Source organism: Engraulis encrasicolus, chromosome 7 (genome assembly GCF_034702125.1).
Source record: "Engraulis encrasicolus isolate BLACKSEA-1 chromosome 7, IST_EnEncr_1.0, whole genome shotgun sequence".
NCBI lineage: Eukaryota > Metazoa > Chordata > Actinopteri > Clupeiformes > Engraulidae > Engraulis > Engraulis encrasicolus.
In genome coordinates, this window is record NC_085863.1 from 6,353,373 (window position 1) to 6,365,872 (window position 12,500).

General features: G+C 45.5%; 1 protein-coding gene across 2 annotated transcripts in view; it reads left to right on the forward strand.

Moving 5' to 3' along the window:
- The first annotated feature begins 106 nt into the window (after nt 1–106).
- Nucleotides 107–12,500, forward strand: part of wnt11 (wingless-type MMTV integration site family, member 11) — a 35,543-nt gene continuing 23,149 nt past the window's right edge. Inside the window, exons 1-3 of one of the 2 annotated variants that reach the window (XM_063202748.1) lie at nt 107–371; nt 1,661–1,867; nt 6,253–6,485. In XM_063202748.1, the coding sequence (XP_063058818.1) occupies nt 1,791–1,867; nt 6,253–6,485 (310 nt within the window). In that variant the 5' untranslated portion in view covers nt 107–371; nt 1,661–1,790. The other variant, XM_063202749.1, reaches the window with a different exon arrangement.

Here is a 12,500-nt window from a genome sequence, read left to right on the forward strand (position 1 = left end):
TCTTTTTTTTGAAGCGCTACATTTTAGTTGCTTTGTTATGCTAATCGCGCCTGACATCAGCGCGAGATCAAAGGGGCGTTCGGGCACATATAAACAGCGCGCGGTATCTTCAACCGTCAGTCCGACACATTCCACTGCACGAGAGCAGAGCACGGCGAGGCAGGCAGGCAGGCAGCACACACACGAGACGATTCAGCTCTCTGACTACGGAACATAACCCTTTGGAGCGTTAAAACGATGCGCCTTCCCCTGGATTGCTTTAAACACCAAGCAAGTGGATTATTTACAAATGTTTATTGATGGATGATCCTCGACGATAAAGGATATAATTTGGGATTACTCTGGACTACAACACTGACGACTTGATACTAGTGAGTAGCTTTCTGGAGTGGATCAACTCTCTTCGCATAGTTTGGTAGGGGAGTTTTTAGTGTACGCCAGGGCGCATAGGTGTAGGCTAATGTAACTTGGATTAGGTGATATTAAATACAGTTTAGGTTTATGTACTTGTTCGGCACACGGCTGGTCACTGGGTGGACGTTGAACTTGTCTGTTTTCAGAGAGAAGTTAAAGGTTTTTTTGTTCGCGCTGTCTGTGCTACGGACCCGTGATCTACTGTCCGCGATTCATACCGAAATAAACGGGAGCAGTGCGCAAGCAAGCACAGAAAGACGGACAGTCCATACTTGAACCCGAATGCGGCTTGGTCAAGCCTAACTTAATTTAGTTCTCTGACAGGCACTCTGTGTTCCCGTGGCCCCGCAGAAAAAGAAGAAAATTGAGACAGATTTACACCTCTAAATATAGTCAGTCTCAGTCAGTAGGTGAGGGTTTGCAGGTGAGTTCTTTTTACTGAGATCAACTGCTGGGCATATGTTATAAAGTTTAATACCGCGAGTTCGTACCTATTGTTTTACATTATGAGTAGGCTATGTCCTTTACCTATTGTTTCGTGAGATAGTAGCGCACAGCGAGAGACAGAAATGCACAGGCAGCCCAGTTATGTTTGTCACGGTAACCTTTTGCTTATGGACATACTTTGCAAACGACTGTGGAATGTAGGACAGTTGAACTCACCGTGACATAGACAATGCTTAACTATAGCATATGCTTACTGCAATATTATTGTTTTGAACGAAACAACATTTTTACATTTTAGACAGCGAGGACACACAATAGGCTCATCATAGGCTCAGGGTTTTTATATGGTGAGGTAAGAGTTCCGTTACAGACGGCAAGGAAATGTTTCCACGGACGTATGGAAGTTTTTATGTCGATAACTCGCCAAAGAATGTACAAAAGGAACCATCTTGTTGGGCTACAGACATGCTGTGCTGTAGCAAACGAATGTAATGTAAAATGAAGTTGTAGCCTATAATTTGATGGATTTCTGATACTGCAAATCAGACAATCACCGAAAATGTGTGTGGTTGAGTGACAGTGTTGGCGTGCGTAATTGTGCATTCGCTCATTGCATCAGGTTTGAATAGACCCACTTCGGAAGAAAAAAAAATCTGTAAACGTCTTGCATTCATATAGGCCTATGTAGTCAATTGGAATGTAAGCGACACAAAGGCTACGTTAAAATGTAGTTGTACTTTGGCGCACTTGTGTTATGACTTTTGCTCGCAGTCATATAGATTTATCCATATTCTGACAGGCAGAGGGGGAGACCGACAGAGTGGGTTTGGTGCCATGCTCACCGGCTGCTTTTGATCACCTCTCCCCGAGAATATAACCACCACCTGGGATCTCTGAGCTGTTTTGTTGGCTGGAGCTACACCGCTGCGATGAAGAACACCTTTCTCAGCCTCCCCTTCTTCTTCATCCTGCTCTTATCTCAACTGTGCAGCGGAATCAAATGGCTGTGAGTTTCGCATTCATTTATTCTTCTCCCGCTTTCTTACTCTTTTTTTGTGTACAGTTTTGCAACAGGAGCTGACAGTGGTGTAGTCTACGTAGAGCGCGGGTATACGGAGTATAGGCTACCCACTTCTAAATTTCAGGGATTTCAGTATACCCTCTTAAAATTGATTGATCCATTGTTTTCAATGGCACAAATATATACAGTATACCCACTTCAAAAAATGCCCAAATATACAGTATACCCACCATAAAAAAGTAGACTACACCACTGGGAGCTGAAACGGATTAACTGTGGAATTTGTATTCTGCCTTCGTAATTAGATTGTGTAGCCCGAGCTTCGCGGCGTTGCTAGTTGTTACAAAAATCCTTGTAGCCTTGTAGTGATGTTCAGTCCAAGTCCTAGACCACTTGAAATCAAAGAACTGCCCTCCACGAACTAAATCCCTCCGCTCTTGTCCTGATCAAAGATCGTTATTCAGTTCGTTATAATTAAGGGGGTGAGGGGGAAATCCTGTTCCAATGGCATTAACGCTGCTTCTGCCACGGACACTTCAGGCGTCCTCAGTTCTGAAGGGGTTTTACTTCAAGTGTGGGTGCCATGGACATGGTAGGGTGTTCTTTAGTTCTCCTTATGTGAATTAGTGCAGAGGGACGGTCACGGAACTAAAGGGCCCTTTTACGCGGCGGCGGCCTTCAATTCACCTCTTCACCATTGTGTTTGTGTGTGTGTGTGCGTGTGCGTGCGTGTGTGTGTGTGTGTGTGTGTGTGTGTGTGTGTGTGTGTGTGTGTGTGTGTGTGTGTGTGTGTGTGTGTGCGTGCGTGCGTGTGTGTGTGTGTGTGTGTGTGCGCGCGCATGCGTGTGTGTGTGTGTATTTGCGGGTACGTCTGTGTGTATTTGTGCGCGCGAGCGCCTACCCAGTCCAGCCACCGTTCCAGTGAGGCCAGCTCGAGCTCTTTCAAGATGATTTATTGTACAGAGCAGATGCCATCGCGGGACTTAAAGCGTTTGGGATTTTAGGCGGGAGGGCAGATTTACATGGCTGTACAAGAGCACTCCACTGCACTCTCCCACAGCCCTTGATAATGTACAGCCCCACTATACGAAACAGATGCGGCCATAAACACCTGCGAGCCCCGGGGAGGAGGGGAGGGAATAGGGGGAACGGAGAGGGGAGGAGATGAGAGGGGAGGAGAGGAGAAGAGAGGAGGGGAGGGGACGGAGAGGGGAGGAGAGGAGATGAGATGAGATGAGTGTGGGAGTGGAGGGGAAGGAGAGGAGAGCTGAGGAGAGGAGAGGAGAGGGGGAAAGGAGTGGGGAGGAGTGGGGAGGAGAGGAGAGGAGAGGAGAGGGGGGAAAGGAGTGGGGAGGAGAGGAGAGGAGAGGGAACGGGGAGAGTAGAGGAGGAGGGGGGAGGAGAGAGGAGAACAGAGGAGAGGAGAGGAGAGGAGAGGAGAGGAGAGGAGAGGAGGAGGGCGAGGAGAGGAGGAGAAGAGAAGAGAGGAGAGGGAAGGAGAGAGGAGAGGAGAGGTGTAGGGGGGAAGCTAGTCCTCCTCAGTGTATCGTCGGGCACAGAGCCGCGGCGCCTCGCTGCACCTAATCCAAACCAGGTCCACGGACTTCACAGCACGCAAAAGGGTTGCAGTTGCAGCTCAACAAATCCCCAAGCATGTGAACAAGACGCGGGGACACAAGCGGCTGCGTGGCTTCGCCGGGTAGCCTAATTTGTGGAGTTAATTGGCTCGTGATTGTTTTATGCCGTTACGCATTTCCCTCCATTTGCCGCATGTGATTGGGGATTTGAAAATAAACCTGTAGCTGCGTTGCGGTCTGCGCTGCCACGGTTAATTCATCTCCCCCAGCGACATGCTGCACAGCCAGGCGAGAAGGTTGTGTGGAGGTTCCCAACATGTTTCCCGGCAAACGTTGAATCTGTGGCCGGGCGCAGTGGTCCAGGAAGCGGATTGTTATTCCATTCTCTTCCGTAACTTTTTGGAAACTAAAACAGACAGTTCCAGGAGCTCATATACTTTGAATGTTTATTTATTATACACTTCATTTGAATTCAACACTCCTTTTCAAGAGTTATGCTTTAGTAGAATGGTGTGATGCACGGTGTGGTAAAATCTGAAAGGTGCAATAAAATGTGCTATAAAAATGCATCTTGATGAAAGAATAATGACATTTGGTATAGCTCTCCAAGTGATGTGGTCCACTTGCTTGGCAATGCAACCACATGTTAAATTTATAGCAAGCACCCAGAACTGCCATAGGCCCTCTTTTGCACCAAACTTTTATTTATTATTGCTTTTCATTTAATGTAGTTAAATGCAGAGAGTTAAAGGATAATAGTTGTTTACAAGGATGAGGAATCAACAATGCAACTAGCCTAAATAATTGGAAAAGCCGCTACTGTAGGCCTTCAATTAATTGTCAGGTGCCCTCAGATGGGGCTCTGTTAACTCAGTCAAACTGTACCCCCCTGTACGACACCCTGAGTGTGCACACTAATTGATGCAATGCAACGGCCACTAATTGATGCAATGCATTGGGCACTAATTGATGGAATGCCGTACCATAGCTAATAAAGCAATGTTACAATGCTACTTTGATACAATGTTAGTGTAATCTCCACTCCACCGGGCCTATCCTAGACAAGTATTAGCTTTGCCTGTGGTGCTGCATGCCCTCTTAATGATGTAATGCAAACTTACACGTTACTTTAACCAGATTTACTTTCCTGTGTCAAATGACATGTCCCAGATTCCATCAGGGTTGAACATCAATAAGATGCAACACTGCAATGCAATTAAAAGTGGCTAAATTAGAAGTGTATAACAAAGAGATGCATGATGATTAAATCATTTCATGTGTGTGTTAAAGCTCTATAACAGATGTAGCCACAGCATCACCTCTGTGACTGCATGTAAACTTCATGACCTTCACTTAGTAACTTCTTATGTAACGGATTCTAAATATATGATGAATGTCATGTATGATGATGAGTCTTTTCTTCAGTTGAAGCAAGCACAGACAGTGCAAGGTGAATACAGCGCCCCCCAATAGGCTTCTTTCATTTATGAAAACAGTGAAAACAAGACCAAACGAATTGGCCCTGATGAAAGCGTTGCAACATTGGTTGAATAAAAAACGTTGCACAAAGTTCTCAATGTGAAACAACAACAACTGTTGTCATACAGCATATGTATGGTGAGGAAACAACATAATGTGCCGTATGCATATGTAGACCCTCTTTGCACAGATGGGCCCGTCGGCTGCCCGTTCACCCAACTATATCACAACAACATTGCTAAGACTTGGTCATCAATCAATCAATCAATCAATCAATTATAGTACATAATCAAACAAAACTGTCATTAGATGTGCTAGAGAGTAGACAAAGAGAAAAGAGAAGACAAAAGACTATTTGCATTACAGATAGTAGATAACTAGCTAACAGTGCTGCTTTCAATGTCTCATTGCAATTTTGGTGACAGTAAGGTTGTATCACATTGGCTCAGCCTGTGCAAAGGAGTTACTAACACACTTCATTCCTATGTATCTCTGTGTTAAAGGGCCACCTAGCTGCACATCAACAAGACCCAGCACTGCTGTTTTTTAATTTCTTATTGCAATTTTAGTGACAGTAAGGTTATATTATAACTCTCAGTCTGTGCAAAGAGTTAACACACTTCCTATTGTATCTGGTGTTAAAGGCCCATCTCCCAGACGGCGCCCACTCTCCACATCAACAAGACGCAGCACTGCCATTTTTTATTTCTTATTGCAATTTTGATGAAAGTAAGGTTCTATTATAGCAGACGTGGGCAAACTCAGGCCCGGGGGCCACATGCGGCCCGCTCGGCCATTTCATGCGGCCCTCAGAGCCTTTCCCAGAAAAAAAAATGCAGACTCGCATGGTCACTCATTCTTCAATGCGCTACCTAAAACAAGGATCTTGGAAACCTAAGATTACTAAAGTCTACATCTAGATACAATTAGCAGGAATGGCATAACTGACAATGGTGTAATTATGCTGCCGTACACCAATTCTTATTATTGGCACGGGCAAGTAGCCTATGACATCCGGCCCTTTGGTCAACTTTCTAAACTTTCTGTGGCCCTTGAGCCAAAATAATTGCCCACCCCTGTATTATAGCCTAACCCTCAGTCTGTGCAAAGAGTTAACACACTTCCTCCCTCCCTATGCATCTGGTGTTAAAGGGTCATCTCCTAGACGGTGCCCAGAAGAAAATAATGCCGTTTTTAATTTCTCATTGCAATTTTTGGTGACAGTAAGGAGGGTCTCGAGGCAAATCTGCTTTTGCACTCCCCCATCTCTCTTTTTAACACTCTTCTTTCCTATTGTATCTGATGTTAATATAGGGCCATCTCCCAGACGGCGCCCACTCTCCACATCAACAAGACGCAGCACTGTAAGCTGCTGCCGGGCCTGGTGTCCTCGCAGGCCCAGCTGTGTCGCAGCAACCTGGAGCTCATGCACACCATCATCCACGCGGCGCGCGAGGTCAAGAAGACCTGTCAGAAGACCTTCCACGACATGCGCTGGAACTGCTCCTCCATTGATTCGCCCAAGTACCTGCCCGACCTGGAGAGAGGTAAGGTCTACATCTGAGCGTCTGAGCGCCCAAATTCAGTGGGACCATCTATGACTTACTCTAGACCCAGCCACTATGGACCTTACGTCTCTAAGAATCCTGGTCCTAACCGACGTTGACCTATGTCTCTACAATCTTTTTTCACTTTTTTTTTTTGTGATCAACTTTTTATTTCTTTTATGGGGGGAGGGGGTTAGACGGTTACATTCATAACAAGCTCTGGTGCATATACAGTAGTCATATAGTCCATATCTCTACAATCTTTATCTATCTCTTCTACCTCTGCCTTCCTGCTATTTCTGCCTCTCCTCTCTACCGCTCATTTTAAATCCAACTCTAACAATGATGTTTTTTTCCCATTTGTGAAGCACTTTATACAGTGATACTTGATACACTATGATACAGTGCTATACAAATACAATTATTATTATTATTATTATTATTATTATTATTATTATTATTATTATTATTATTATTATTATTACATCAGTGGTTCGCAATCCTTCTTTGGGACAATCATGGCTCAATGGTTAGAGTGCAGGCCTTTAGATCAGATGGTCGTAGGTTCAAATCCCAACCAGCCTGGAGTGAAGTAGCCTCTACAGCCCCCCAGGAGGCGTTAGGGAGGCCTAGGGGGGGCGTTGGGAATAATACAGCTGAGAGGAGGGGTGCTCAGTATTTGATATTTAAACCACTGTTTTCCAAAATGGCGGCCCGCGGGCCAGATCCGGCCCAGACATGGCAAACATTTCTGGCACGCCATGAGGTTGGAACAAATGAAAACATGCATGTATATATGTGCTATCTGTGTCCATACAGTCGTCGGGTGATTTGTTTGTCCCTCAGTCTCATTTGCGCTACATAATTTGGCCCTTTGAACTGCTCTTCCATTAGACTCACCCAAGTACCTGCCTAGAGAGAGGTAGGTTTGCATTTGTGTTTCTCAAAGGGGGCATTTTAGCCCCCCAGGGGGCTTTAGGGAGGCCCTAGGGGGGCATTGACAAGGGTACCGATGAGAGGAGGGGTAGCTCAGCCTGCTCTGGTGGTAGTAGGCACTAGGATTACATCAGGTTTACGGAACCTATGGCCCCCTGGGGGCGTCTTATCTGGCCCCAGATAACCTTTTAATGTTATGCATTTTCACAAGAAATATGACATGTTTTGACATGTGTGTGTCCAGTAACATTAACATCTACTAACCATTTTGGTTGGTGGTGGAAAAAACTTAATTTATGGCCCTGCTGCCGATGCCCCCTTGACACTTGCCTGACCTAGAGAGAGGTAGGTTGGTACTAAGTCTACATCAGGGTTAGGGAGCCTATGGCCCCCGCCCAGGGGTCGTCTTACCTGACCCCAGATAACATTTTAATGTTATGCTGTTTCACATAAGTTGTGATAGGCCAGCGCTCATCTGTTTAGAAGGTGTTGGATTCAGTAGAGATTTCTGTATAAAAAGAAGACAATCCGCACACTTGAGGTCTATTTTTGTGCAAAGAAGCTTTACTTGACTTGCAAGCTTTCGGTCCTTAGACCTTCATCAGGACCGAAAGCTTGCAAGTCAACTAAAGCTTCTTTGTACAAAAATAGACCTGAAGTGTGCGGAATGTCTTCTTTTTATACTGTTTCACATGAAATATGACATTTTGGCCGGTGGGGGGGGGGTGGGGGGGGGTGGGGGTAGAGAAGGGAGTAAGGGATGAACAGTAGGCCAGTAGAGGAGTGGAAGGGAGGGAGTGTAGTGTTAGTAGACGGAAAGAGGATTGGAGGTAGGGCTGGGCGATATGGAAAAAAAACTATATCACGATATGGATTACTTTATATCACGATAACGATATATATCACGATATAGCACAATTACATACGTTTTCAGTTATTCTCTTTATTTGCTCTTTATTTTTTCATGTTGCAAAACAACCTTTCTTTAAAATTGATATTTTTATTGTTATTTTTACAGTTACATGAACTTATAGTGTGCATTGTGACAACATGAAATGTAATTAAATGATAGTAATTTTATCAGTTGTATACAATTGAATATCACGATATAAACGATATAGGAGCTAGGTCACGATATACACTTTTATATCATGATAACGATACATATCGTCATATTGCCCAGCCCTAATTGGAGGAGGAATGAGAGTTGGTCAGTGGGTGGGTGAATAAGGGGGGGGGGTGATGAGAGTTGGCCAGTGGGTGGGTGAATAAGAGGGGGGGGGGGGGGGGGGATGAGAGTTGGCCAGTGGGTGGGTGAATAAGGGGGGGGGGGAATGAGAGTTGGCCAGTGGGTGGGTGAATAAGGGGGGGGGGAATGAGAGTTGGTCAGTGGGTGAATAAGAGGGGGGGGGATGAGAGTTGGCCAGTGGGTGGGTGAATAAGAGGGGGGGGGGATCTGATTTGAGCATGCCGTGCTGGCTCAGGGTAGTGTAAGCCATATGATTACATGACATCACATATTATAGTAGTGCCCTGTAGGCCTGGCTTGGCACACATCCATATCCATGCACTGTCCCCCTCTTTTGTCTATGTTCCATGCACTGTCCCCCTCTTTTGTCTATGTGTGTGTGTGTGTGTGTGTGTGTGTGTGTGTGTGTGTGTGTGTGTGTGTGTGTGTGTGTGTGTATCCATGCACTGTCCCCCTCTTTTGTCTGTGTCCGTGTGTGTGTGTCTGTGTGTATTTGTTGTGTGTGTGTGTGTGTGTGTGTGTGTGTGTGTGTGTGTGTGTGTGTGTGTGTGTGTGTGTGTATTTGTTGTGTGTGTGTGTGTGTGTGTGTGTGTGTGTGTGTGTGAGTGCGTGCATGAGTGCGTGCGCACACGTGTGTGTGTGTGCGCACGCGTGCGTGTGTGTGCGCATGTGTGTGTGTGTGTGAGTGTGTCCGTGTCCATGTCCGCACGTGCGTTTGTGTGTTTTCGCCCGCACGTGTGTGTGTGTGTGTGTCCGCCCGAACACTCAGGCTCTGTCCTCACATATTACCCAGTGCTCCAGCTGTGTGTGTACATGTACACAAATGTCCAGCTGAGAGATCGCGAACCGTGAAATGGATGCGGACATATTTTAAGCAGTGCAAAGCAGTGCTTAAACGTACAGCCAATTTTATTTATTCTTGTACACATCCAGTCAGGATTTTAAACATAAAACTGTCGCTAAAAGCAAACAGTGGAATGCTTGAGGAAGAGGAAGAGGGTGACTTTTTGTTTGGCAAAGCTTCAAGTAGTGTTTCTCAACTGCAGCGCCCCAGGGGACGTCGGGAAGACGTTATCTTCTTGGTTATCTTCTTGGTCAGACCAACATCTCAGTACGACTACGAGATTTGAATGTCGGTGATAATCAGGCAAAAGTGGGCTTGCCTTGGTACCTTGTTCAGGAAGCCGAGCGTGCTAGCCTAAAGGCATTGTTCATAGCCTAATGGAGTGTTTGACCTGTACCTTCTACCACCCACACACGCCCACACACACCCACCCACACACACGCACACACTCTCTTGAAGTGTTTAAAACAGGCCGCTCCTTAACTCTCCCCGTACAAAAGCTCCTCTCTCCAGCCACACTGTTTGATGTGGTTATGTACTCAGTCAGTGTGTGTGTGTGTGCGTGCGTGCGTGCTTGCATGAGTGCGTGTGTGTGTGTACATCCGAGCATGTGTGTGTATGCTTTTTTCATGACGCCCCACAATAAGCGTCTTTCTGTGCGAAGTACACAGCACAAACAATTTTTTTTTCATGTCGTCTGTCGTCACTTTTGCTTTAACTCCAGATGTCCAGATAAATCCCTCCTCTGTTTCAGTTCAGTGTGACCAAGTGTGAAGTGGTGTCCTGTTGAAGAAAGCATGGCCATATGAAGTTCGATTATAAAACGTCCGCAATAGCAATACTGCCCTACAAAGCAAAAAGGCAGTAACTGCATTGCCGTTTAAAATGACTAACTATGACTTTAATGCCATATAAAACAAATTCCAAAGTTAAATAAAATGATTGATCTTCAAAAAAAGTGGTAATATAAACTAACAAAACTGTCACATACCAATAATCTTAAAAAAAACACTTAAACTGCATTGCAGTATCATTTCAAAGTCAACGGACTCAGTTCTGAGCTCTGCGCAGTTACTGCCTTTTTGCTTTGTAGGGCAGAATAGGCGTCATATCAAGTCAAGTCAAGTGTACAGCCTACTTTGTGGTAAAAAATCAAAGTAACAGAGTTAGCACAGAAGTTTGAAATAACATTTGACCAGTATCCAATGTGCAGTTAAACTAGTGTGTAGTGAGTGAACTTGTTAAAGTGATCTTGGTTTAAATAAAGCGAAAAGAGAATGGCAAGTTTACGTGTAGTAGTAGCATACACAATTCCTGCTGCTTGATATGCTGTGGTGCGCACAACGTCAGCGTTGCAAAACTGCAGCAAAAATATCCTGAAGGCCTCATATTGTGGCGGTGGTGTTGAGGTGATGTGTGGTATTCGTGTTGTTGCTTTGTGATTCGCGTGGCCGTGCCTTTTGGGTCTTGGCTCAGCTTTGGCTTGCAAACAAATAAACAGACAGGCCAAGTGGACTCAAATTAGACTGCTGGGTCATCCCCCTCAGCTCCACAAAGTGAGACCGCGTTGTCTTTTCTCATCTCAACAAAGTGAGACCGCGTTGTCTTTTCCCCCATCTCAACAAAGTGAGACCGCGTTGTCTTTTCCCCCATCTCAACAAAGTGAGACCGCGTTGTCTTTTCCCAGTTCAACAAATGTCTCTTTTCCACTGCCGGTTTTCTGTTAGGCCTACGGCTCGACACAGCGCGACTCTGCCGCCACTGTTTACTCTAGGATTGAGCTGTGTCGTGCCTATTTGAAAAGCAAAAAGTGGCGGCTGAGTCGTGCCTACCAGAAAAACAGCAGTGGAAAAGAAGCAAAAGTGAGAGCGCGTTGTCTTTTTCCATATCCACAAAAACTCAGCAGGGCCAATTGTAGGAGACACACGAGCATGACCGTGGAGAGCAAACCAGCTGAACAAAACAAATCACAAACAAATTGCACATTTATGTTCTTCACGCTGGGAGAGTTCTCCTCCCGTCTCCTCTCATCAGGCCAGCAACACAGCAGTGTGCAGAGCAGTGCGGATTATCCTTAATCAAAACAAGCCTGCTGACATTTTAAAGGAATCCCGATTCCCGACATAAAGTGCAAGCTGTGATGTGTGAAAGAGAGTTTGTGTGTGCATGCGTGTGTTTGTGTGTGTGTGTGCGTGAGTGTGCGCGTGTGTTTTGCCCGACACTGATCTAGCTTGCCAGTCACCTGCGTGTGGCATGCACTGATGTCATCTGTTTGTGATTGTGTGTGTGTGTGTGTGTGTGTGTGTGTGTGTGTGTGTGTGTGTGTGTGTGTGTGTGTGTGTGTGTGTGTGTGTGTGTGTGTGTGTGTGTGTGTGTGTGTGTGTGTGTGTGTGTGTGTGAGCGACCGTTCATGTGTGTGTTGTGTGTGCATTCATGCGTGCGTGGCATTCGCTGATGTCATATGTTTGTTTTGGCCCATAGTCCACACGAGGTTAACGTTTCCCCTCGGCCTCTTATTTTGTCCTCCGTCCAGTCCAGCGCAGAGCACAATGTCAAGCCAACTCTTTAACTTGTGTTTCATCCTGTCTGATGCGGAAATGTCGCATTAGATGAAGGGACCACAGCCAACACTTGAGGAATGATTAATATACTTTTTTGTAGTGTGGAGACTTTGTTTGCGTTTCTTATCCAACCCTCAGAAGCCTTGAGGTGGATGATGTGCTTTTAAAGCCAACACACAGGGCCGCCGCTAGACATAAGCAGACTATGCAGAGTTCCTAGGGCACCAACCAGTGCGTGGGGGCACCAACCACTTTTCCCCAAAATTGAGGTCACTTAAATTGAGATTGACTAAAAAAATGTCTTTATGAAAAGGTAATTACATTACAAAACGTATATATATTAGCTAGTAAATTATTACCATTACTATTATTTAATTATGGGGGGGGGGCTCCTGACCAGTTATGCGTAGGGCCTCCGAAACATT